Source organism: Sciurus carolinensis, chromosome 6, assembly GCF_902686445.1.
Source record: "Sciurus carolinensis chromosome 6, mSciCar1.2, whole genome shotgun sequence".
In the NCBI taxonomy this organism is placed as follows: domain Eukaryota; kingdom Metazoa; phylum Chordata; class Mammalia; order Rodentia; family Sciuridae; genus Sciurus; species Sciurus carolinensis.
The window spans coordinates 81,357,284-81,384,985 of NC_062218.1; the positions used below are offsets into that span (position 1 = coordinate 81,357,284).

The window sequence follows — 27,702 nt, forward strand, 5'->3', positions numbered from 1 at the left end:
GATATCATTTTATTGTAGAAGCTGGTAAAATAAAATCTCTTATCTAAAAATTTTAAATTTCATCCTTGATCATCAAAATAATAGCAAGGTATTGAGTAACTGAACTAAGTACTCAATCGCCATTACACAGGGATCCATGCTCTGAGCGCTGTACTTTGAGAACATGTAAGCTGCTTCCTCTGGTTCAGAATCTCCCCACTGACCATTTTAGGCATTTCAATCATAAGTCATTGGGAGTTCTAAAGCACTTAACTGAGTCTGGAGATTTCTAATGCTGTTCAATGATTGTGGGGAAATGGTCTGAGAGCTCTACCTCTGAGGCTTACTGCTCCCTCTGGGCCTTCCTTTAACGGCTTCTCTTTCACAGAGATAGAGATTAGGGCTAAAGCAGCAGATGGCACTGGGATTTTTGCCTTGATTATTTTATCTCCCCAATGATGTCCATGTCATCATGTCATCCTTTGTGTATAACCATGGCAAAGGATTCCCTAAAACCAATTGGGTCCGTAGCATGACATGCAAGGTCTCCACGAACCAGACTCTCTCCAGCTCTCCAGCTTCATCTCTTATCTACACCCAAAGTTTTAGCCATCCTAGACTACCTGTTATTTCCTGAATACTCCCTTACATCTTTGCTCCTGCATTTTTTAATACCAGCATACCTAAGGTCTACTTGCAAAGCTCAGGAAATAACTCATTTTCTAAGTGTCCTACATGTTCTCCCCAAAGAACTGGCTATTTCATCCTATAATCTTTTCTGCCCCTAGCAAAGCCAAAGATCTTAGCACCAATAACACTTTGCTGCATTTATTTATCTACTGGTTGACCTCCATTATTTGTATTAAGGCAGTGTCTGCATTGTATATACTCTTGTATTTCTGAAACATAGTTGATTCTTAGTAGGTATTTATTGAATGAATGAATAAAATACTTTTGCTGGTGAAGTGATCAGAATCATTTCTATCTGTGCTTCCCCATATTCAACAATTCTCAAATTGAGGAAAACTTCCTGTCCTTTCCTACAAATGACCTTAGAAAGATTGATGTCCACTTGAAAAATGATCTGAGAGTTGTCACAAAAGGAGTAGAGCTGAAGATTTCTAGAGGCTAAAGACCTAGCATTTTCTGTACCATAACTATAACAAGGCATTTCTAAGTCTTAGAATCTTATTGTTTAAGCTTCTGGTTTTTCTGGGATTTCAATCCTAAAATACATATATGAGAAGCACAGTTTTGTGCTTACAGGCTAAATACATAAAAATATGATGAAATGTGAAAGAACACAAATATTTAAAATGCATGATACAGATGAAATATTGGTCAAGAGTAAATATTTAGATTATTTTATCATTCATTTTTATTTAAATATACATCTTAGATCTTAGAACTTAATTCTTTTGGGTGGCCAAATTAATCTGTAGAAGTCAAGGTCAGAAGTTAATGACTACATTTGATCATCAGTAATATTTTTATAATAATCTGAGAATTCTAAATGAATTCTTATGATTTTCTTAAGTACCTACTACTTAATATGAAAGGATGACCTCACCAAGGACATTTTGGCTCATTTTTCTCCTGTGGCCATTATCTTAAAGACAAGATGAGATTATTCTTATTGTTCAAGAAAGAAAAACTACTCCTAAAAAAAAAAAAAATGTTTCCTTCTCTTTCTCAATATTAAATCAGAGCTAAGAAATGTTGGATGGATAGAATGGAAACTGGAGCATTAGGGGCAAGAAGGATACAAAATTAAGAAAGAGTAGACAAGCAAAAACATGGTGGTGAGAAGAAAAACTCAGGGAAATCAGTAGAAGGAAATTCTGCAGAGAAAAAACGGTGGCAAAGATAAGGGAGAGGCCTTAATTAGTAATAATTCTTAAAAGTTAGTAGCTATAATATTTTTTGCTACAGTTAAATTTTTTCAATATTGTTTAAATTCTAATAACATTGAGTCTTTACTTCCTAGTGGTTTGGCAACCTGGTTACAATGGAATGGTGGAATGATATTTGGCTTAATGAGGGTTTTGCAAAATACATGGAACTTATCTCTGTTAATGCTACATATCCAGAACTGCAATTTGTAAGTTCATAATTTTGTGTGTCATGTCATATACCCTAAAGAATCATGGACTTAGGATTAAAATTTTGAGTGAATATTAAAAAGAAACTACATAGCAATGTATTTTATGAACACAGAGTTTTTGATATGTGAAACAGATCACAGATCTCGATGAAACATTGAATGTTGTTGAAAACAATTAGCATAAACACCTCCTCCCAAAGGAGAGTACAGAGAGAACAAACTAGAACAAACATAAAGCAAACTACCACAAACATATATAGGAAAATATCACTGTCCATATACTTCAACAGCACGGCCATGGCTACTGGGTACTGTGTAGAGTTATTGATACATCACCAGAAGTGGACACAATTTGGGGCACATTCCTCTAACATTTCCAAAGGGCCTGTTGGCTTCCCCAAAATGTGCAAAGGACTATCTTTGAGTTCTTTGAAGAAAAGGACTTGTTTCTTTTTTTTTCTTAATTTAATTTTTTTGCAGTGCAGAGGAACAAACCCAGGGTGTTGTTTTATTTTTGTTTTACACCCTCATACATTTTAAATTTTTGTTTTGAGACAGGGTCTCATTAAATTGCCAAGGCTGGTCTTGAACTTTTGATCCTCTTGAGTTGCGGGGATTACAGGTGGGCACCACAGTATCCAGCAAGCATGTCTTTTTTTTTTTTTTTTTTTTTTAAATGAATATAGTGATATGATCATTTTTCAAATCCACATCTTGAGGTGGGGTTAGTAATGGTTAATTAACTCTTTGGATAGACATTTAGCCCTGTACATATGGATTCAAAGTCAGGGTCTTATTATTTCCTACATGCCGAATCAGTAGTTTAATCCCAACACTTCACACATTCTAACTAGTAAAATGCATATAATGCCTCTATCTACCTTGCAAGGGTGTTGAAAGGATTGCAGATAATGGTCCTAGCACACAACAAGTATACACTAAATAGAAACCATTATTTTTATTTCTGTACTCAAGGGTTTGGTATATGGTAAACATTCAGGCAATGTCTGAGGAAATGTTGGATTTGTACCATTTTAAGGTAGAAAATTGGCAAAAGGGGAATATAAATAAAGAGAAAGAAACATCTTGTAAAAAATTTTGATCAAATTTTTATCTCTAAGAACTTCTTACTGTGTTTTTATATTGCTTTTAGAGTGCCAACTAGGAAGTAAAAGTTTTCTCTCCTATCTAGGATGACTACTTTTTTGATGTGTGTTATGAAGTAATCACAAGAGATTCATTGAATTCATCCCGTCCCATCTCCAAACCAGCAGAAACTCCTACTCAAATACAGGAAATGTTTGATGCAGTTTCTTATAACAAGGTAGAAAATGTCATATGCAGGTAGAAGTTCTGCTTTCAGAAGAAATAAAGTAACTGTAAAGTCAACATTTAAGCCATTAATGCTTGCTTACTGCTACCTGTTTAATTTTTTATTTTCTATTCATTTTTTGAACATCGCATGTTTCATAAAATGTAAGTTTGCTTTAAAAGCATATCATACTACCTTTTTCTTTATCTCTTTTCTTTCTGCTTTTTTCTTTTTAAAGGGAGCTTGCATTTTGAATATGCTCAAGGATTTTCTGGGTGAGGAGAAATTCCAGGAAGGTGTAATTCACTACTTAAAGAAGTTCAGCTATAAAAATGCTAAGAATGATGACTTGTGGAGCAGTCTGTCAAATGTAAGTCCTATGCTGAATTATAGTAGATTGTAAAATCTAAAAAGTTATAGGATAATCTCAAAGGTTTATAAGTAGCTGTGTTGTCAATCAACAACATTTTTCCTACTTGGCAGGCTGTCAGCATCTCTAGTAGGCAGCTCCTTTCTATTTTCTATGGCAGCACACTAGACCAGGATGCCACCCTGAGATGGGTTCTCTATTTGACCTTGCTGTGGTTGGTTTCCCTCCCTACACTTGTATCTCCTGTTCTTCCAAAATATTTGATGACTTTACAATCCCTGCCAATGTAACACCTACTTTTCTTGGCCAACTTTTAAGTTTTAATTCTACCTATCAACTTTATTCCCCAACAAGCATTTTTTGTTGCATGAAACTAATATTCTCCTGCTGATGAACTCCTGCTCCATTCCTGCATTGTGTACCTTTGTTTCTAGTGCCCTTGCTACCTCAAATACACTTTCCCTTTTACAACAATTTAAATGCTATGCAACTTTCAAGACCCAGCTGAGAATTTGCCTCCTTCTATGGATTACTCCAGCCCTCACTGGTTTGCCTCACTGTTGAACACATTTATGAGCTGTTTCACACAATACTCTCTGTTATTGGTGTATATGGATTTAGAAAGAGCAATAGTAATTTGCTTAAGAACATGAATAATGTCTATTTTTTCAACACTATGGCACCTATAACATTGTTGATACAAAAGTGGTTAATAAAGTTAATAATTGATTAAATAACTCATGATCTCTTTGTCTTTGGGACTCATAGAAAAGGCAAAGCAGAACACAGCTCAGATGATTCTAATACTTTTAAAAGTATTTTTTACATTTTCTACTGCAAAGAAAAAAATTATGGAATAATTGGACTGGGAGAACTTGTGCCTATAGGTAGAAGAATCTAAGCCATGTTAGGCAGAAGTCTTCTCATTTTTATAAGCATTTGCATTCTAAGGAAGTAACAAAGTTCCTAAAAATTTTCCACAGCATTTCATAGTTTAAAAACACTTTCATGTGCATTCTCCTTTATTATGTGTGTCTGTGTGTGTGTGTGTGTGTGTGTGTGGTGTGTGTGTGCCATATAGAGATCCCAAATGATCATAAGTTATATGTCATTTTGTGGTCAAAGAAACAAATCCCACAAATTCTTTCGAAGTAACTGAAATCCTTTTATTTGCATTTCCTGAAAATGATGAAATTGAAATCCACGGTCCTTGATAATACTTAAAAAAATGTTCTTTAGTATCCAATTGCATCACCTCCTGCCAATGATCCAGATGCTCTTTCTCCAGGATTCCTTTTAAATGTGTCAATACCATGTTGCTTTTCTTTCCCATCACTCTCTTTTTCCTCTTTTGCCATGTATGTACAAGTGTAGAAATCAGCCTAGCCTCTCTCTGGCAAAAAAGAATCTGTCATTTGGTGTGCGTCCTGAAGGATGGGGGGTTGAAGGAGAAATCTGTGCAGCAATTACAGGATTATTTTGGGTCAGCTGTGAACACTCCTTTGTTAATTTTTGACACTTCATGCTTATAACCTTCTTAAAAAATAAAGTAGGCATACTTACCCCACTTTTTGAGATGGGAATACTAATATTAAAGAAGAGATTCCTGACCATAGTCACAAAGTCGTGAGTCAGTACTTAAAATTTGTCTTCTGACTGAAGTTCAATATTCATTCTTTCGTTTACATCACAGGCCCTTCTTAGTTGTCAGAAAAGTTCACCATCAACTTTCTCCTAAGTCCTAGATTCTAACTTCTGATGCCAAATAACATTCTGGTTTGAAAACAATAAATTTCTGAAAATATCTTACCATGTGTTACATAAAGTCAACTCCAATGCATGTCATTGGAAACTTGAGAATCAGAATTTTGGTGTTATTTTTTCATAAGTGTATTTAATAGCTCTTGAGAACCTTATTGTTTATTTCATTTTTTTTCATTTGCCCTTCCCCTTAGAGCACTGACCACTGGATATTCAAGGGTCATTTGCCAAATTCATGGTTTCCTTGAATCTCATTTCAATCTCATTCAGCTCAAAATTTACTATCACCCACTGAATGCTACTGTGGTAGTCATCATAGAAACATCCAAGTGAGCAGATGTTTCTCCCACTCTTAAAGAACCTGCAGAGCACTAGACCAGGATGCCATATCCAAGTGGCAGAAACATCCAAGTGAGCAGATGTTTCTCCCACTCTTAAGGAACCTGCAGTATTGTAGGGAAAGTTAGTCTTACACAGCATTGCCTCCTTAATGGGTGAATGAGTAAAACGCTCAATGAAAAAATAAAATAATACCTTCCCAGGGAAAATGGAAAAAAAACAAAGGAAAGTTCAACAAATTTATTCTTTCTTAAAATGGTTATTGACCACATTGAACTTTTTGGGAAATTACACACACAACACAAAATAATAACTTTTGTGTATTTTTATACTTTGATCACTACAAAGATACCTAGTTTTAATTTTTCATGTTCATCAAGATGTCTAGATGCATTCTCTTTACACATAGCTTGCTAATAAATATCTGCTCATGTCTATTACACATTTGCAGCCAATGATCAACTCCTAAAATGACAGTGCTTTTTTTCTTGTATTCTAGAGTTGTTTAGAAGGTGATTTTACATCTGGTGGAATTTGTTATTCTGATTTCCAGGTGAAAAGTGACACAGTAAGTATAGAGGAAAAAAGAGCTGATGCATCACCTGACCTGGAATGAGTCAGTCATGTATAACGGCCCACCTGTCCCTTTAAATAACTGGAGAGGAAGACAGACTCCACAATTTTCCTGGAAACAAAGCTGACTGGAGAAGGAATGGTCAGGCCTTTTAGGGCATTGATGCTATTATTACTATATTTCTGTTGTTTTAATTCAGCTTTCCCACAGCCACATTGCTCACTAAAAATAGCTCAAAATTCTTTTGAGTGGTTGTTATTGTGCTGGCACCCTTAGGCTCTAAAAAAATGCCAAAACAAGTATGTTGCTAGGTTTGGAAATAGTGTCTGCCTGTCTATCTTGAGATCTTATTTGTTTGTTACCTTTGGATGCTTCATAAGTACTGCAGGAGGGAGAAAAACTCATTGTGGAGGAAAAGGCAAACTTTTTTTCCTTTTTTTTATTTCTTTTAAGAATCATGGTAATCCAAGTCATGGTTTCTAAAGAAAGATTCAGCATCATCCAGTGATCAGAAATCCATATAAGAAGCATAGAAATTGAAGGTTTCACTCTGCATTCAGTGCACCTCTGTTGGAATATTTGAAACTCCCCTAAAGACAGACATTTCCTTTCTAAGCCTCTCTGCGGGCATTCCAGTTATTACAACAGAGAGGGACCTTTCGTATTTTGTTTTTATAAAAGGGAGCAAGAGAGAAGCTCCAGTCTCAACTGCTTCCTTGCTGGCTTTTCCAGTTAATCCTGCAAACTCCCCTTCATATCCCCCACTCAGGAAACCTGCAGACGGTGGCCCTGGGGTGGCCTGTCCCAATCCAGTGACCTGGATTGCCTACACTGAGATACCAGTATGAGTCCTAAACTGCTCTCCCTCCCTGAGCCTTGCTTCTGCCATTCAAGGAGATGGAAGCTTCCAATCTCCCTTTGGAATCTCCCCTTCTTCTTGAGTTACCAGTCTCTTGTCATTTCAGCTTGCCTTTCTGGAGGAAAATAAGGAGGTTAAAGAGATGATGACTACATGGACTCTCCAGAAAGGAATCCCCCTGGTGGTGGTTAAACAAGATGGGGGTTCACTCAGCCTACAACAGGAGCGCTTTCTGAAGGGAGTTTTCAAAGAGGACCCTGAATGGAAGGCCCTGCAGGAAAGGTGGCTACTTTTCTTCTTTGGGTCTAGTTTATCTCATCTCGGTTTGCTCATTATTTTGTTCACTTTCTCCCAACTCCTCTGACAGCTCTGCAGGGTACAATTTCTTTATAGAAATTAGGCCCAAATGAGCCTTGATAACAGATTTAAAGAGCTTCAGGTGGCCCAGATGGCTTTGTTCGACAGTTCCATTCTTAGAAATTCCATGCTGCTTTCAGAGCCTAAGTTCTGATGCAGAGTAGTTGGTTATGTTTCTATAATGTTACACTGATTTCTGGGAGTGACTGGCCAACACCTAAGAATTATGACAGCTAAGCTTCTTATCATTAGAGAAAGGATATTCCTATGTGATAAATTAGATGTAAAACCTCCTGTTGACTTTCATTTTTCAGCAATAGTCTATAAATGTATTCTGAAAACATATATTTGTGATAATACTGAAAGCAAACTCAATTAACCACAATATCATCTTGTTCACCAGCCTTTCCTGCAAAAACTTGTTAAAGGTTTCACTGAAATCAAGTGACACAATACCATCCACATTTCTCTGATCTATTAGTCCTATCTTTAAGATTAATGAGGTTAATTTAAAATGAAATAATCTACATTAACCTGTGCTGGCTCTTCTAATTATTTTATCTTTTGCTCAGGATATAGCTGTATAATAATCAATTTTAGAATTTTTCTGAGTGTAAGAAGAAAAGAGAGGTCTGTAACACATAAAATATATGTGTTATTCTTCTTTTTTGTTCCATCAGTTACATATTGCCAATCCAACAACTGTTCTCATATGGCTTCTCTGTGTGCACATCTTTCCCCTTTTCTGTGTGTTCTTCTCAAGTATGAACCTCAGAGCTTAGGCAACTTAAAACTTAGTAACAGTCTGGGAAATTTAATGTCTGATTCAATGTTGGGAAAGCAGGAGTCACAATTTTGTAAATTTTCAAAATATCATGAGAGAGTTGAAAACTACAGATTACCCAGAATAACAAATATATATGTATACATCTGCATATTTCTGCACACACATATGATTTGTACTTTCCCTCCATCTGGAAAAATATTTAAATGATTCTTATAAAATTATTACCCTCTGATTCATGGTTATCCAAACTCAAGAGGTACTATTCTTTCTCCATGCCCAAAACCTATCCACAAATCCCAATCAGTTAATTCTTGGCAATTCATCTGTCCATTTTACCTTTCTAGGTAAAGATGGCAGGTTTGCTTGTTAAACATCTGTACTCTGTGTTAACATGTAGGCCGTTTCTTCTGAATCTTTACTAGATAGGGCTAGTATACATTTATATTTTACACGGTGTTTATTATTTTTAATTTTTTAATGGTGCATTTTAGTTATATATAATACTAGTATTCATTATGCCATATTCATACATACACATAAGCTGATCAATCTCATTCCCCAGTACCTGCCCTCTTCCCTTTCCTTCCCCTTCTTCCTCTCCCCATTCATTTGCTCAACTCCACCTATCTCCCTTCTGTAATTATTATTACTTTATGTAGTGCATTATAAACATATAAGTTGGATTCATTTTGGCATTTTTACGCATGGACATAGCATAGTTTGGTAGATTTTGTTCCCATTAGTGTATTGCTCTTTCTGTTTTATACCTGTTGGTGTTATCAAGCGCATGATTTTACATGGGTAGGATTACTAAAGCTGTCTTGATCTAAGAAAGGAAATGAATTCTAGAAGCTGCTAAAAAATTAGTCTAGAAAATAGTCAATTTCTGTGATTTATTATGGTAAGGCCATTGAAAAGTTACAGGCCTTGACCTCTAATCCATTCTGTTTTTCTGTTCTCTGAGCTTAACTTTTCTGAACTGGTTGTCACAGACTTGCAGCCACTCAGCAGTTAGGGAAGTGATTAAGAAGATAAGTGAAAAATCAGATTTAAGTGAGTTCTTTACCTCTTAAGAATTCCCTACAGCTTTGGTTTCGTTATTTGAATCAACATCAGGCTGTAGAGGTTTGGGAAATATAAAAAGAAGATTGGTAATTTTTCCTTCGCACAAAATAACCTTTGTTATGGTGTGAGATTTGGACAGCAAATGACACAGATATTTTTGGCAGAGTTCAGCTAGTTATATATTGCTGCTCCTACATAATCATCATGAAAGAAATTTTTGTGTACCCAAGAATACACTAATCACAGTCAGAACATTTCACAAGGCCACTGATAGGGGTGAGGGGTGGGTGCTTCAGTGCTTTTTACTCTCTTTGGAGTCTGACCACGTGAAAACTGTAATGAACATTCATTTACTCTGTGACCCTCTACTTTTCAATACAGGTTCCTGTGGCACATCCCACTGTCCTACTCCACCAGTTCCTCGAACATGATTCATAGACACATTCTAAAATCAAAGACAGGTAATGAACTTACTAGCCAAAGAGGTATCTCAGTGCTGAAAATAAACATGTTTTTGTGGAGGAAAGATATTATAAATAAGTCTGATATTAAAAGATTTATGTTTGAGGGAAGTTCTCATTTATTGATACATTCTCATTAAAGTTACTCTTCAGATAGGCTGAATTTTTTCATGCAGTGGTAAGCTCTCTTGTGCTTTTAACATTAGAGTTAGTTTGAATTTATATCAAGAAATTAGGGAATCCTATCTTATGTTCCTTAATACCTACTAATCCATTTTGTGGATGATGCATGAAGCAAGGCTGTTTAGTAGGAAAAAGCATTTGTTCTGGGATTGGTCATGGATTCAGATCCTCACTCTGTCACTTATCAGATGTGTGACCTTCAGAAACTTAACTCCTCCTGAGTTCTAATTTTTTCATCTAATTTTGAATGAGGACTAGACTTCACACACTTGTTGGAAGGCCTATAATGCAATTTTACTACCTAGAATAATGTATGCCATACTAAAAAATATGATATAATTTTAATTTCATCTCTCAATGCCAATAAAAATTTAGTTTTTCCATTATAACATCATGTTCAATTTGAGACCTTTTATTATCATAATAAAAATTAAACAAATGGATCACCAATTTATATCTACATACATATTTCAATGACCAGTAACTAAACCTTTAGACAAGGGATCAATAAATGAAGCTAGATTTCAATTGTGGTCCTCATCTGGTTCACTGGGCTCTTACATGCTGTAAGACCTGTATAGACTATTTTTTAGAACAAATTCAGTCATACTATTCCAGTGAATTAACTTTTTTTTATTTAATAAGGTCACTTCCCCAAATGAACCATTCAGTGGACTATAAAAATGAGTATCATCATGTTTCTTCCAAAGCTTTGTCTTCTCATTGATTTATTGGTGTTAGTATTAAAGTAATAGTTTTGGAGAGGTCTCTGATATCTATGTTGATAATGAAATGCCTATGACAATTTCTTCCTCTTAGATACTCTGGACTTAACTGAAAAAACCAATTGGGTAAAATTCAATGTGGATTCAAATGGGTACTACCTCGTTCACTATGAGGGCCATGGATGGGACCAACTGATTTCTCAACTGAATAAGAACCACACGCTTCTCAGACCCAAGGACAGAATAGGTCTGATTCATGATGCCTTTCAGCTGGTTAGGTAATGCCAAATTTCATCTGATTTCACAGGAAATAACTGTCCTATAACCAGATATGATAGATTTCAGAATGAAATGTTCAATATTGACCATTCATATGATATGGAATTCAATGGAGGTGAAACACTGGCCACTAGACCAAGGCCCACCCACTGAAAATGGATCTTAGCCAATGAGTGCTTATAAATTTAATCCAACATATTTAAATGTGGAGAATTTTATATAAAAAATTATGACTTCTAGAATCTCTTTTAAATATGAGAGTTGGCAACTGTGGACCTTTATTCCCACAGAACAATCATAAAGGAGCCTGCAATGGATGATCTCCTTTAGGCCATGTCTGTGGTATCCCATGCATCAAAGTGTCAAATGGCACCTGGTGGGCTATTTTCCCTCAGATATGATAGACCTTCAAATCTCTTGAACATTTGACCTCAAATTTGTTTATGGTAATAGCCATTACACGAAATACCCATATAATCTCTTAAAATGAAAATGTATAAATATGATATTAACCTTTATAATTGTAAATGAATAGTTAGCATAGGGCACAAATCATTCAGTTTTCTACTTACAGTCTGGAAATCAATATGAGATTGATAAGGAAATGAAAGATGAATTGGCTGTTTAGATTTATTCCTCTTTAGATTATCCTGGAAAGGCAAATTTTTTTCTGTCCTTTTCAATTTATCATCAACAAAATCATATTTGGAATAAGTCAGGTTACAAGATCTCTAGTGGGGGAAAAAAAAAAACGAGGATCAGAATTACAGTGTTTCACCTCCATTGAATTCCATATGTTCTAAGAATTACTGTAGTATCCTCATTTTATTCAGTGTGATTTATTATTTCCTTATATGCTTATTTACATCAAATTTAGTGAAAGTAACTAGCAGGAATCTCTTCTGTGAAGCTTCTCAGTATAACAGATTTCCCCAGTTATGTGAGGCTTAATTCTGAGCCCTAAGGGTCTCAGGAACATCATAATGGCACCGCACATTGGAGACCAAGATGAGGAAAAATACCATGATGCGTAAGAGCAGATGCAGATAGGCTAGCTAAGAAGTAGATTATTGCTAGTTGAAGGAATTTTGTCTGCTTAGAGAAGCTCTGAGCAGATTGCAGAAAAGATAGATTAAAAATTTAAAACTAGGAAAAAAGAAGAATATTGACAACTCTGCAAATGAAATCCCATCTTTCAAGTAGTGGGAAACTTCCTTTCGCTGTTTCTAACCTAAAAACTTATTGGTAGTATAAACTTAGCAGGGAGAGATCTACAGTTATTGACACATTGGTGGAAAAACAATAATGTTTTCTTCATTAGGTAGACAAATTAGTGAAATCAAGAGTCCAAGTTTTGGAATAAAACAGAAGAGTAAAATAACTACTACATTTTCACTTATTAGTTAACTCAGCTTGAGCAAATTATTTACCCTTTTTAGTCTAAATTTTGTAGATTTTAAAACTTCAGTAATAATAATGCCTAACATACAATACATGATGGTTTTGAGGATTGCATTAGATAAAACACTAAGTACAGTACCTGCTCAGTAAATGTCAGCTGTTAACATTATTGAGGTTGTTGAATAAGAATTGTTTAAAACATCATGTGTTGAATAGGAGAGGAATTGACAACATAAATATGAGTTGGAAAAAAAGCAGAATGTAAATTTGTGTATTATTATTTGCAAATACATAGAAAAAAGTCAATGGAGAAAATAAAACCGAAGAAATTATTATAAAATGCTATTAGTGAATGTAAAGGGTAATGAAATTATGGGTCTCCCCCCACCCCCATTTCTAATTTACAATTGCTTTGCCATATGTTTATATTTGTTATATTACTTTTACAATGACAGTACAGTCAACCTTCTGTATTGTGGAAGACTGGTTTCTGGATCCCCCTTGGATACCAAAATTTGCAGTTGCTCAAGGCCCTTTTATAAGGTTATTTGCAGTATTTGCCAATACTGCATGTAACCTATGCCTATCCTCCTGTACACTTTAAATTACCTATTACTTATAATATCTAATCAGTGTAAAAATTTGTTACACTGTATTGTTTAGGAATAGTGACAAAAAGTCTATGGTCAGCAGTTTCAACTAAATACACAGTTGAATACATGGATGTGAAATCCAGAGATATGGAGAGCCAACTCTATAAGGAAAGAAAAACTCTCATAATGGATCTTAAATATTTTTACTTGCTATTCCCTCTCTGTAATATATACTTCTGCCCTCCCTGTTTTATGAAGCTTCAATTTTAGAGGTAAAAGAAATAAACAGTGATCATGTTTATTTTTGAGAATTTAACCCAGAAATGGATATTTTTCTGAATTAGATTTTTGCTCTGCTGAAATGTACCTTGTCTGAATAGAGAGGAATTGTTAAAACAGCAACTTTATTTTCTTACAAAAAAAAGTTGTATTTGTTTCCTTTAATCTTCCATCTTAAAAAGAAATCCTGAATTAACTCTTCAGCTATATGGTACCATTTCACATCTAACTGCAATTGAATACAAATAAATAAATGCAGATATTTCCTGTTAGATTGAAATGTGTGCTTAGATAACTGTATATTCCTTAAGCTAAACTAGCATTTAGATAACATTCTGTGAATTGATTGAAGGATGGGGCAGGTAAAGACCTGGATTTTTGTTAAAACATTCAGTAACTATATAAAGTGATCTATTATAAATATATTTTAACATTAAAATAAATAAAAGTAGGCAAATAAAAAAGTGAAGAGTTCTAATAATGGCATTAATTTCGGTAAGAAATCAATTAGGTCAGACTTAAAAGAAAAAAACAAAACAACAACAAATAAAGCAACATACAAACTAGTTTTTAATGTGTCAAACATTAAATTGCAACCCTAGAATGCCATTTCCTTCTATTGCTGGTGCTAAGGTATCAACTGCTCCATATCTGATGATACCCACACATGTGGTAAGGAATAGTGAAATTTTGTGGTTGTGTTTCTTACAAAATACAGCAGATCTCAGAATCATAGAGCATATGGTTCAGCATTCTGTCTTCAGATGAAATTTTTGGAAGAAATTCCATAAATGTGTTTTAAAGGTGTATGTCATTATGATTAAGAAGAATAAGGCCACAACAGAACTTGGCTCTTTTTATTTTTACTTCTTTCTAGTTTCGGTTCTCTCTTTTTAAATGGGTTTAAATTTCCAAAGTCAAAGGATGTAGGACATTATGTTAATAAAATATGCAACAGAGACATCCTTTGTTCTGGAATGTTCCACATCATATGATGGTGCTTAGTCTTGGAGTTCAATGTTCTCAAGAACGGCTTAAGGACCCTGTGTGGATCACAGCATCACAGAAACACACGTGAGAATCACTTTCCAAGATAGAGGATGTAATGGTTTATTTCCTTTGCAGAACACATCTCAGTTGCTTGTTCTTCTATTGCAAGAAAATGTAAAAAGACATGTAACTTTAGAAACTAAGTAAAACAAAAACACTTATTTGTCCTGTTCACAATGATCACTACTTTTCTGGTAGACTTGTTATCAAGCCCATACCATTTTGCCCAATGCAAATCACTGAAATGAGTTTTTGCAAAGAAAGTTTGTTTGCAAGGTGGCCAACTGTGGATGTGAGAGACCCAAGTCTCAAATCCCTTTCTCTAAGGATAACCTTTATAGATATTGATGGGATAAAAAAGCAGCATGGACTTCAGTGTAGGGAGAGGTGATTGGAGGTAGAGCAATCCGTGGTATGCATGTGTGTTGTCAATCTTCATCGTTCTTCATGGGACAAATGTACAGAAAATGGCAGTGTTAGCATGATCTGAGGGCTGAATTTTCAACCTCTTGACATCAAAAGGTCACCCACAGAACATCTGCTACAGGCCCAAGTGAGGCTTTTTAACAGAAAGGTTTTCAAGTCTCTGAAAAGTAACCAGGGCATCCATTATCATCAAAACCCTAATATCTGAGATGTTATCTACTGCAAAGCTAGTGGGAGAGTAATTATTTATTATTTAGCTGCCTGACCTCAGAAATTAGTGATTTTTAAAGTCAACTAAAAACAAGTAACTAAAGACAAGTGAAGCTAGAGAATATATTCAGGTTTTCTCTCAGTTTCATAAAAACAAATATTAAAAAAAGAAAAAGACATGGCACCCATCCTAAAAGCTCCCAATTTGTTTAAAGGAACAAGGGAAACACAAATGAAACAATTACAAAATGACAAATATGTAAAAATGTCATTATTTGGTACTAAATATTAATGTTAATGTTAACATATATGTATTTCATTTGTTATCTTCTTGCTATGAACTAGGTGCCTTCTAAGTATTTTTTTCCAAATATGAATTCAATCCTCAAAATAAATGTATGAGGAGGATACTGTTATTATTTCTCTTCATACAAGGGAGGAAGCTTAGATCAGAGAGTTAGGTAATTTGTCCAATATCACATAGCTAGTTAATATCAGAGCTAGAATTTAAATTTAATGGTCTGGTTATGGTAAACTACTTCTAATAATTGCTTTCTGTTTCACATTGCTGTAATAATTGAAAATATTAAGAACTCTGAGATCTGGACAAATCACCCACATTTGCTTTATACCTCAGTGCAGGAAGGTTGACCCTGGACAAAGCCCTTGACCTGACTCACTATCTTCAACATGAAACAAGCAGCCCTATACTTCATAAAGGTCTGAGTTATTTAGAATCATTATACCACATGATGGACAGAAGGAATATTTCAGATGTCTCTGAAAACCTCAAGGTTTGTGTTATTTTCCAAAAATGTATTAAGAAAATACATGGTATATGGAGGATCAACAAGGCTCAGTGTATTTTGTGTGACCTCCTGGGAGTTAAGTTAGGGTGAAGCTGAGGACACTGGCTGATAGCCCAGTCAAATCCCAGCACCCAATGATTGATGTCCCTCTTTTCTTTCTTAGAGCCAATTCTATGGGCAAAGTTTTGCTACTAAAGGTGATTTTATATTAATTGATGGTCCTCTTTTAGATCAATTGATGGTCCCCTCTCAGATAGGAAATGCCATATTTCTAATGCCCAAAATTAGTTTCTTTGGTGTAGTAGGCGGGAGAAAGAAAAAGATAAGCAAAATATGAAGATAAGTAGCTCTGTGTTTTTCAGAAAATTCAGAGTTGAACATTTTAGGTGGGTGAGAAAGAGCTGTGGTAACAACTAAATTTAGCCTCTCTGTAAACCATTCTGTTTTCTGCAGCGTTACCTTCTCTGGTATTTTAAGGGAATGATTGACACACAAAGCTGGAGCGACGAGGGCTCAGCCTGGGACAGAATGCTTCGTTCACTGCTCCTGAAGCTGGCCTGTGACCTGGGCCACGCTCCCTGCATCCAGAAGGCCACTGAGCTCTTCTCTCAGTGGATGGAATCCAGTGGAAAGTTAAAGTAGATCCAGACTCCCCATTCCTACTCTTTGTTCTTCTCACTTTGATGTAAAAGTCTTTGATCAAGGAAGACATTAGATATAAAATCTCTTAGGACAGAAAGAAAATAAAAACATGCTGGAAATTACACACCCTGTTTCCTGCTCCCACATAGTATAGTGCTCAATAGATATTGTGGGAAGCAAGTTTCTCTCCTTGTGGGGGAGAAGTAATATACATTGGCATGGTGACTAAAAGGTAACCAGGGAATAGAAATAGAGAGAGCCCTGTCTCAGAAAGTGGTGTGTTTAAAGATGAGAAGATGTTAGAAGGAACAATGAGAAATATACATGTAATTAAAGCCAGGAATCATTTGATGAAACTCGAAAACAGAGGGAGGTGCTTTTTTTATAAGAATGTGTTCACTCTCATAGGTACTATCAAACCCCACATACTTTTTTGATGTGAGTTTTTAATTCTGTCCAATACAATCTATATTATTTTTTTTAAATTTCTGTACCAAATTGCTGTGATATGCTATTATAACTTCTTTCCCCAAAACTAAATCTCAGCCAGCTTCTTGAAATCCTTTCTTGAATTCTTTTAGGAAAAGTAATTGATGTTTTCTTCATTTTGGACTTTTCTGCTTATTTGGATTCAAGTCTAAAATCTAAAAATATCTTTTTGATTTGTAATTTTCTTCTTTTTGTTCTTGTTTGAATGGGTTCTATGAATGAGAGAAAAATGTAAATGTCACCAATTGAATATTATTATTCCATCTTTCTGCTGGTTATGAGAGCCATGATCCTAACTAACTCAACCACAGTAGATATGAGTTGTCCACATGTTGACCATAGCTGTGAAAATATTGAGTAAAGTTTATTATGCTTATAATAAAAAAATACATAATTAAATATTGTAGGTTTTTTCCTAAACTTCTTGACTGCTAGTATAAATCTTAGTGAAGAATTTTGTTACAAAGATTAATTGATTATTTATCTGTGAATTCAAAGTATAATTATTTGCATATCTCCTATGTGCCAGCTAGGCATTGCTGTAGGAGCTAAGGATTACAAGTTGTGACAAAACCAGTTACCCTATTTTCAAGGAACTTATAATGTGTTTTCTACTAATTTTCAAAAATGTGTGCAGTTAAAATACACTAAAATCAAAGCAATGTGGATTATAATTTAAATCTGTATTTGATGATTCAAATGACACTTGGGATATTTAAGTACACATTGTATAGTAGAAACTGGTACAAGTAATATTTCAATCCAGTCTCCAAAATAGTTATGTCACCTTGTGTACATTTTTCTAAACTTTCCAAGAATTATTTCCACTTCTAAAATTTCAGGATAAGAGCTCTGTCACTGGGTAGTTTTGATAGTTAAATAAGTTATAAGAAAACTAGTGCTATCCCTACCAAAAGGTTGATTCATGACAAATAAAAATTTCCTGCCCCTCCCCACTGCTCTGTATTGTGGTTTTTCTGAACCATCTATTTACCAGTTACTGTTGATCTATCTATATTTGGGGTGGAAAATTATATAACGATTTAGATTAAAACAGGTTAATACCCTTTGAAACAATAAAAAACCAAATTATGTGTCTTCTTTAGGAGGACAGAAAATAATATCATTGTATCTTATAAATTTTAGACTGCAAAATGACGAGGCCCTAATCAATTGTGCTAAATTACAATTCTCTAAACCTAGAGCTGACGAACAACCCTCAGATACCAGAAAGTACTTTTAATGTAAAATTAAAGTATAAAGTAGTCATTTTTTAAAAAGTCATATAGCACCAATAAAGGTTAATATGATTTGATTTAATTTGCATAAATCAGTGTTTTCATATATCAGAAATTTTTTATTTATTGATTTCACGACTTTCTTTTTTAATTTTTTCATTTTTTATTCCTTTTTTGTTTATATTATTTTACACCAACTTTATATCTTCTACTTTATCTCAGAGTAGGTTAAAATTTATGCTTATTCTACTTGAGAACATTTTGTTGATGGTAGGAGATAAAACATAATAATATGCAAAGTAAAATTACATAAAATGTTTTCATAGAACTTGGCAGAAAAATGTTTTAATACTCCAAGTACTGGAAATAATTCAGGAGTGAATCTGTCATGGTAACTTAAAATTGTAAAATTAAGTTTTTTATTTCATAAAACTCTTTTTTCTTTTGTGCTTAATATTACAGTATTCCAACAGATGTTTTAAAGATAGTATATTCTGTGGGTGCTCAGAAGACAGCAGGGTGGAATTATCTTTTGGAGCAATATGAACTGTCAGTGTCAAGTGCTGAGAAAAACAAAATTCTGTATGCATTATCAACGAGCAAGCATCAGGAAAAATTGGTGAAGTAAGTTCATCAACTAAACTGTTAAAAGTAAGCTGACACAAATTCAGTGAAGTCACTATAATTGCAGCCACCAATTTTAAAGGTATAGAAATCATTGAATTCAAATTTGAATGGTTCTAACTTTACTTTTCAAAAATCTATATTGATAAAATGTGAATAGTAAACAGACATTCTTCTGTTATTAATCATGATACTAGATAAATTGCATGCTTTACTTTTAGCACTTTGGAGGAAAAATATTATAAAAATACATTCTTACATATAAGATGTATACAAGATACTAATAAAAATCTTTGAAATAATTACCAAATAAAGTTACTGCTATTAAAAAGCAAATGTTTAATTGGAATTTTAAAATGATTATTCAGTAGAAAATTCATTATCATTTTTGGTAAATTGTAGTTTTATCATGCCTCTTTCTGTTCTATTGTTTTAATTGTATTGGTAGCCTAAGTTAACTTCTATGTACATATAATCTACTATGAAAAAACAAATGATTTTTATTTCTTTAGGTTAATTGAACTGGGAATGGAAGGAAAAGTTATTAAGACACAGGACTTGGCAGCTCTCCTTCATGCGATTGCCAGAAATCCAATGGGTCAGCAGTTAGCCTGGAATTTTGTAAGATCAAATTGGACTGATCTCCTAAAAAAGTTAGTATTTGTATAAGTCCAATGTATGTTCTTTCATGCAGATGTCTCTGTTACTTAAAACCATGTGTAATCAAGTGTATATAAAAGTATATAAAAGATATCATCCCCACTCAAATTTTTCAATGAAATCTACTGGCTTTAAAATTCACTCACTCCAGTTATCCTGTACAGGTGTAAAGGAGAGAAATGAGAATAAGAGAACAAGAAACACACTTTACTCATTCATCCCAGGCAAATAATTGCTGGGAGCAAGTATAAGTTGAGTTAAATCTAGTCATCTCCCCATCTACCCCGGCCCCCTCCAAAACTGGAGCCCTCTCCAATGCTGGGTCTGAGTTTTTTCATGAAGTTTCACAACTTTTGGGAAAACTAGAGCTTATGACTCTGTTCCTGGGCTTAAATATTATCTCTCAGAAAGAACAATTTAGATTTCATTATAATGTACAGGATGGCCTCCTCTCCTTCTCTCTCTCTCTCTCTCTCTCTCTCTCTCTCTCTCTCTCTCTCTCTCACACACACACATACACACACACACACCTTCTTCTAAGGCATTCAGCCCATCCTAATCCAAAATGCCACTTGTGAGCTATACAGAAAATATCCTGAATCAGAGAGCTGTGTCATTTGCTTTGTTCATTTTAGTATCAGTATCTCTAATGTAGCTTTTCCAGTGTCCTCTTCTCTCTTACTTTTTAGAGATGAAAGATTCAGAGTCCTCAAAGACAGCTTTGTGTAACCCAAACCCCATTTCCACTCCTCCCCTGGACCTTCAGGGTGCAGACACTGGTCCTCATGATACCAAACAGAAACTACTTTAAAAAAAAAAAAAAAAAGGTTTCCTTAAAGACTCTGCATGAACCATTGGGTTTCTCTGATTGTCAATCTTCCTCTAAAATGATCAGACATTTTCTGCAGTGCTGTGGATTTCCTTTGTGCTCCTGTTCAACCACATGTAGAGCCTAGACTTGGAGCCTTTGTCTGTGCTAGGCTTTCTCAGCATGAATCACTTTAACCTGTACAAGTCTCTAAACAAAACTGAGATGAAGGACTATAAATGAGAATTCAAACAGAAAACATTTGCCCAAATAAATATAATATTTAAATACAATGGTATCCAAAATGGAATGGGGAAGTATGCAAAAGAATATACTGCAAAAAGAAAATATCACTACATATATTGTTTCTTATCTCATATTTTAAATTGTATGTCATTTATTATAACCTGTTAAAATATATAATATAAATTAAATTTATAAATTATATATTAAGTTATATATAATATAAATTACATAAAGATATTTTATATTATTTCTTATAACATGATTTTAAATATTTTAACCATACCATAATATATAATTCATAAATATATTCATAAATAAAAATATGTATTTTGGTGACTGGGAGTATAGCTCAGTGGTAGAGCACTTGCCTAAATGTGCAAGCCCTAGGATTGATCCTCAGCACTGAAAAAAAGAAAAAAAAATATATATATATAAATACATTTATATATACATATGTGTATACATATATGTAAGTTCTTGTTCAAAAATTTTTACTAGTGGGGTACTTAAACCAAAAATAAAGAGAAGATTGCTTTAAATATAAATTTAAACATAAACATTTCTGAAAAATCTAACCATATTTGGCAAAGATGCCAGATCAACATTTTCATTTTATGTTGAATTTTGTCAATTTCATAGTTTCAGGCTTGTACCAAATGAATATGAGTTATTTTTATAGTAATTAATGGTATTTACTATAATACACAAACTTACACAGTTGTTAATATTTCATATTTTATATATAACATATGATATAATAAACATAAGTTCAGTGTTTCCATTACTTATACATGTGAGGTTCCTTTCTTTTTCAGATTTGAGTTGGGTTCATTTGCCATGAGAACCATCATTTCTAGTACATCATCTCTCTTTTCTTCCAAGGATGAATTGCAAGAGGTGAGGTTTTTGACTTTCTGCTACTAACAACAAATGTGCAGACTGTAGGATTGAAAATAATTTTAAGTGCAATATGATTTGAAGTTCTCATTTTATTTAAAAACGTTATTTTTCCAATGCTACATCACAAGCAAATGGGAGGGATGCAATGCAAACCTGACATATTTTAAGAAATATGTGTTCATAGCATTTGAAATGAAAATTCATTTGACAGATGAGTTCTTTGTATTATTTCATCAGTGTTGTATGATGATGAGGAGTGCATATTGCAATGTGGAAATGTACCTATTTATGTTTTCAACAAAACTACTACTTTTGTCCTTTTCAAAAGCACTTGTGCGTTTTATATCTTCTTTTCATAAGAAATACTAAATGTGTCTTTTAAGCAAATTCAGAATTCCTGAACTAAAATTCCAGCTCACCATTTATTCTGTGACTTCTGTGAATAAATCACTTAACTTCTTTACCCACAGTGTGCTCCCTTGTGAGATAAGCATCTATAATTTCTGCCTGCCTTTATTGTTTGAAGATGAAGGAAAGTAACATTTACGCCAAAAAAAAAAAAAAACTTTTACAGTTTAGTAGAGAAATGCTTGCACCTGTGTGCATATAATTTGCCAGCTGTTTTGAAATCCTTTGAAGAAATAGTATTTTTATGAACCATGCCAGTAATTTTTTTCTTGCACATTTTTTTCAGGTGAAACTATTCTTTGAATCTCTTATGGTCCAAGGATCACATCTGGATATTTTTCAAATTGTCCTGGAAACCATAACCAAAAATATTAAATGGCTGGAGAAAAATGTTCCCACTTTGAGAACTTGGCTACTAGCTAATATTTAAATGGTCAGCAGAAAGGGAACAGCAGACTCAGGCTTCCTTTGCATGAAGTGAGAAAAAAAAGCTGCAAAGCTCAAGGCAGAGTTCTGGATATTTTGTCTAACCAGTGGGGAGTCTCAAAAAATCAAACAAAGGGGAATGAAGGGAAGGGAGGGAGGGTGGGAATAGGAAAGACAATAGAATGAATCAGACATAACTTTCTTATGCTCATATATGAATACACAAATAGTGTAACTCCACATTATGTTCAACCACAAGAATGGGATCCTAATTGGAATGGGTTAGTCTCCATGTGTGTATAATATGTCAAAATATACCCTTCTGTCATGTAAATCTAAAAACACAACAAATAAAACACACAAACAAACAAAACCACATCAAATAAAAACGCAGGAAAAAAGAAAAAGCCACCAACGTAGCTGCTGCTCTCAGCTATCATCTTCAGTTGACAGATGTATGATGCTGGATGGGGGATGACCAGTTTAGTAGTTTGTTTAAAAGCAAACATCTGAATAGTGGGAATAAGTGGAGATCAAACACATATGCTTAAGGATGCAACTGTCATATTTTAGGCTCGATGCTGCCTTCTCCACTGCCCTACACTAGGCCACTGTTTTTCTGCTTTAGTTTGTTGTTTTAAAATTTTTAACCTTGCTTAATATCCTGGAGTTTGCCCAACCAGTTTTATCTCCAAGGAAAGAGCTAATCCATTAAAAAACAAAGGTCTGTCTTTCCTCACTCTCCCCATCTTAGACTCAGCCTCAACTGGTTCATTTAATTTTTACCATTCATGGAAAATCTGATATAGACTTGAAGGGTAAACATCAAGAATCCAGTCTTTGTCACCAAATCTTAGATTGTTAGAAATGGAATGTGAGGATTTAATCAAGGAAGCCAGTGGGTCCCACTGACTTGAACCTTACATTTGTGAAAAGCCTCAACGGCTGACTTTTTTGTTGTTTTTTGGTACCCTGTATTGAACTCAGGGGTGCTTAACAAATTTTGAGCCACATCTCCAGCTTCCCTCCCCTGCTTTTTAAAAAAATATCTTATTTAGGGTCTGGGGTTGTGGCTCAGTGGTAGAGCATTTGCCTAGTATGTGAGGCACTGGGTTTGATTCCCAACACCACATAAAACTAAACAAACAAAATAAAGGTATTGTGTCCATCTGCAACTAAAAATATTTTTAAAAAATATTTTATTTAGAGACAAGTTCTCGCTGACTTGTCTAGGGCCTCCCTAAGTTGCTGAGGCTGACTTGAACTTGCGATCCTCCTGCTTCATCCTCCTGAGGTGATGGGATTACAGGTATATGCCACTGAACCCAGCAAGAGTTGGCTTTTGAAGTCACTTTTAATGAAGTGGAACTGTAATCACAGAGGCACTGGAAAGAAGATACCATATTACTGCAGTACATGTAGTTGCATTTTTAAAATTTTTAAATTTATTGTTATGTTTTACAGACTGCATTTTGATTTATTGTACACAAATGGGGTACATCATTTCATTTCTATGGTTGTGCACGATGTAGATTCATCAACCACATCAATGTTTATAGCAGCTCAATTCACAATAGCTAGATTGTGGAACCAACTTAGGTGCCCTTCAACGGATGAATGGACAAAGAAACTGTGGTATATATACACACTGGAATATTATTCAGCCATAAAGAAGAATATATTAGGGCATTTGCAGATAAATGGATGGAATTGGAGAATAACATGCTAAGTGAAATAAGTCAATGGTATGAATCTACTTGCATTTTTAATAAATCTTTGGAAAATTATAGAATTAAATTGTATTGTATATTTTGCGTTAATTACAATTTAATGTAAATATTTAAAGGATCATCATATTTTATAACCCAGTTTTATCATTCCTTCATATTCTAAGGAAAGTTCTTCATCTATGAGATGTACTGCTTCATGCTTCTCAATTTTTTGAAGGTAGTTTCAAAGAAAAAGAAAGAAGGTCAAACAAAGAAAACACCCCTCTACACAGAGTTAGTAAACTTAAACTCATGATCACATGAATCAGTATCAAATACAAAAAAGTTCCACGAAGACTTGAGTCAATATATATCTGACTTATTTATTTGGATGATTAAGAGAAGTTGGGGATACAGGGCAGGAGAGGAGAGTGTCATCCAATCCATTTCGAATGGTATAATGTAAGTTGAATACACTTCCATAGACCTTTCTTTGGTGCTCAGAGATAAGACACGGTTTCCATGGGCCATCACATGCCCCAATACATGTTTTGCTGTTTGTTTTCAAATCATTTCTTGAAGTCATGGAAACATCTTTGACTATATTTGACCTGGTCCTGTGCCTGCCTTCAATTTTATAACACCTAAATAAACACCTCTAGAATTTTATCTACATTAGCATAAGGAAATTGTATAGAATATTTTTCCACCAAGACAATATGTAAATTAATCAGTAAATGTATAGAGCTTTGGCAAAACTGTGCCATCAATAACATTTCTGTAAAGTGTAAGTTTCTTTCTTTTGTGTAACAATTTTACTGTAAATTTTCAAGTTTTTTAATCTTTTTCTCTTTTTACTTTATTTAAATACAATGTGGAATGCAATTTTTAAGATTCTTAAGAACATGTAGAGAAAATAGTAATTTCATTATTTCATTTATGATTATTATTGTGCCAATAATGTTTGGATGAACATTAGTTTTTTTTAAATAAACGTGTTGTACTTGTTAGTATGATATTTTGAAAGCTTTAGGGTGGATACCAGGCCACCAAGACCAACTCAGACTTGGCTAAAGTTGGTTTTACTTTCTTTTATCTCAGATGAACAAATAAGATTGAAAGAGTTCTATACAAGATCATACTTAAACTGTATGAGAAATGGAGTGCAAGGGGGAAAAGATAGGGGAGCAGTCATGACTTCTCTGACCTCCCTCACTCCCTAAAGGACCCAGTGAGAATTCTGTGACTTCAGCAGCCCCCTCAGAATGGGAATCCAGATCAAAGGAGCCCAGAACCCAGGCCTGCTCCCTTTTTGGCTTTGTGTGTAAGTGAGTGGGCACATTATCCCTCTAGACTGTATCTTAGTATCATGATAATAATTTTTTATTCTACATCATGAACATCTGCTTTTTATTCCTGCTATGCCATTGAGCTTATTTGAGATTCCAGAAAAGCATCTTTGACCAGAAACTACTATAAGGGATCCTGATTTTTTGAGAGAAGTTCATGAGGACCTTTTTGTTTTTTTATTTTTTCTTTTGTGTTTAATTCTACTCTAAACTGGAAGGGATAATTCTAGATACACCTGAGTGCTAGTTTTTCACCTGAACACAAGTTTTCTACCAAACAAGATTGTTTAAAATTATCATATTTCGCCTTACTTGAACTCATTAGTGAGCTTTTTTTCTTCCACTTAACCATGTGTCATTGTTTTTTTCATTTCAACATATGATGGTTTATGACTTTAACATTTGTGAACTTTACACTGATCATATACACTTGACCCTCCATATCAGTGGGCTCTACATTCAACTGAGAATTGAAAATATTTAGAGAAAAAACTGTGTCTGTACTGAACATTTCCAAACTTTTTTTCCTCTTCCTTATTTCCTAAGCAACTTGGTATAACAACTAGTTATAGAGCATTTACACCGTATTAGGTATTATAAGTAATCTCGAGATGATTTAAAGTATACGGGAGAATGTATACATACATTTTATATGCGGAATTCAACATCTGTGACTTTTCATAACCACAGGGGTCCGGTAACTAATCTTTCTTGAATATAAATGCTGGGCTGTCTGCTTCCTGATATCTTAATCTCATCAAAATCTAGTATCTGAATATTGAAGAAGAAAGGGAAAATAAATCATGAAAGAAGAGACTTTTCTTGGTTGAAGCATATGTGTATTTTATATAACCTTATATTTTGAAAGATTTTAATGAATTGTTTTCCCAAAAGGGATGTTATTCACTTTCCTCTTGTTCCCTACATTCTGTCCTTGTCAGTACCAGATGTCAATCTCTTATCCCTAGTAACACTACTATGGTAAAGTACTGCCATGCCACTAGTTTCTTCAAATCATTACATATCCTTAGTTTTAGCTGAGTCTTTTGTAAACAGATACTACTGTACCTGAATTTCATTTCTTGTTATGCACTCGCAACTTGGGCAGCCCCTGGAATTTGACATTGACCCCCAACATTCTTGAAAGCATAAAACCAAAGCTTCAGATGTCCTCAGATGGAAGCTGGCCTTGGTCTTTGACTTATTCCCTCAGGTTTCCTGCCTTCAGTTAGATTTTGGTCCATGAGTATTCCTTACTAATATTCCAGGTCATTGGTGCATTAAAACAAATTTTTAATAATTTCATTTTACACTTCTATTTATTTTTATCAGGATCAATCAGGGTGCCTAGTTTAATGCATTCCCAGAAACCATAATAACTTGTTTTCCAACACACAAATTTTAACATTTTTACATATGAGGCTCCTTAGGATGTAAATTGATTTGCAGCATTGACTGTGTTGTACTGATTTCTCACAAATAAGATTGTGGAATTCTTACCACTATATCACACTTAGGAAGTTGGCAATAAAAACAGATAATTTGTCCAGGATTTAAGTCAGGAATTTTTCTAGTATTCATAGGGAGAAATGGTTAGAATGACTAAGAAATGCACAGTTAGCTGAAAATATAGAAAAATATTTTGTTTTCATTTACTTCGGCAAACTTTACTTCCCAATTATAAGTTCAAGATATTTTGCTAATTTATTCTTCTATCCTTAAAGTTCTAATCTTCTACCCTACTCCCAGGTAAGGTTGGGAAACTGGTTTTCTATCCTCAGTACATGATTCAATAATTCCCATCTTTAAGTATGATTTCTCATGATTTCATACCTCTGTGAGGAATTTCCATATTAATACTACCTGGACTATTCCTCTAGTCATCCAAGCAATATCTCAGCTAAAATTACAAACTTATTTTTTAATAGGCAGAAAAGACTTAATAGAGACAAAGGACATTATTTCTTAGTTGTAAAACTGTACCTGCCTTTAAACACTGTTGTCTAATACACTGAATTTGGAATTCTAACTCGTTTCTAATACTTTGAGTTGGAGTTGGGATGAGAATAGATAAAACATTTTTTAAAACTGAAAAATAGAAAGAGGCCAGGATGGGCTACAGGAACTTTTTCTAAAAAGGAAATTATTTTTCTGTGGCATAGGTTGCTGGTATATAATTTTATCTTCTTTTTTATTTGTACCTCCAGATGTAGAGCCACAAGCCAAAAACAGGAATCTTAGAAGAACAAACAGGGCTTTTATTTAACTGGTTAGGGGTAA

General features: G+C 34.2%; 1 protein-coding gene across 1 annotated transcript in view; it reads left to right on the forward strand.

Moving 5' to 3' along the window:
- Positions 1 to 22,507, forward strand: part of Erap2 (endoplasmic reticulum aminopeptidase 2) — a 37,887-nt gene extending 15,380 nt beyond the window's left edge. Inside the window, exons 7-19 of the mRNA XM_047556838.1 lie at positions 1,967 to 2,080; positions 3,276 to 3,407; positions 3,634 to 3,765; positions 6,365 to 6,433; positions 7,405 to 7,580; positions 9,889 to 9,968; positions 10,971 to 11,154; positions 15,752 to 15,908; positions 16,377 to 16,561; positions 18,755 to 18,916; positions 19,429 to 19,569; positions 21,446 to 21,527; positions 22,225 to 22,507. Of these exons, the coding sequence (XP_047412794.1) occupies positions 1,967 to 2,080; positions 3,276 to 3,407; positions 3,634 to 3,765; positions 6,365 to 6,433; positions 7,405 to 7,580; positions 9,889 to 9,968; positions 10,971 to 11,154; positions 15,752 to 15,908; positions 16,377 to 16,561; positions 18,755 to 18,916; positions 19,429 to 19,569; positions 21,446 to 21,527; positions 22,225 to 22,368 (1,758 nt within the window). The 3' untranslated portion in view covers positions 22,369 to 22,507. The remainder of the gene's footprint in view (positions 1 to 1,966; positions 2,081 to 3,275; positions 3,408 to 3,633; positions 3,766 to 6,364; positions 6,434 to 7,404; positions 7,581 to 9,888; positions 9,969 to 10,970; positions 11,155 to 15,751; positions 15,909 to 16,376; positions 16,562 to 18,754; positions 18,917 to 19,428; positions 19,570 to 21,445; positions 21,528 to 22,224) is intronic.
- Positions 22,508 to 27,702: the final 5,195 nt, after the last annotated feature.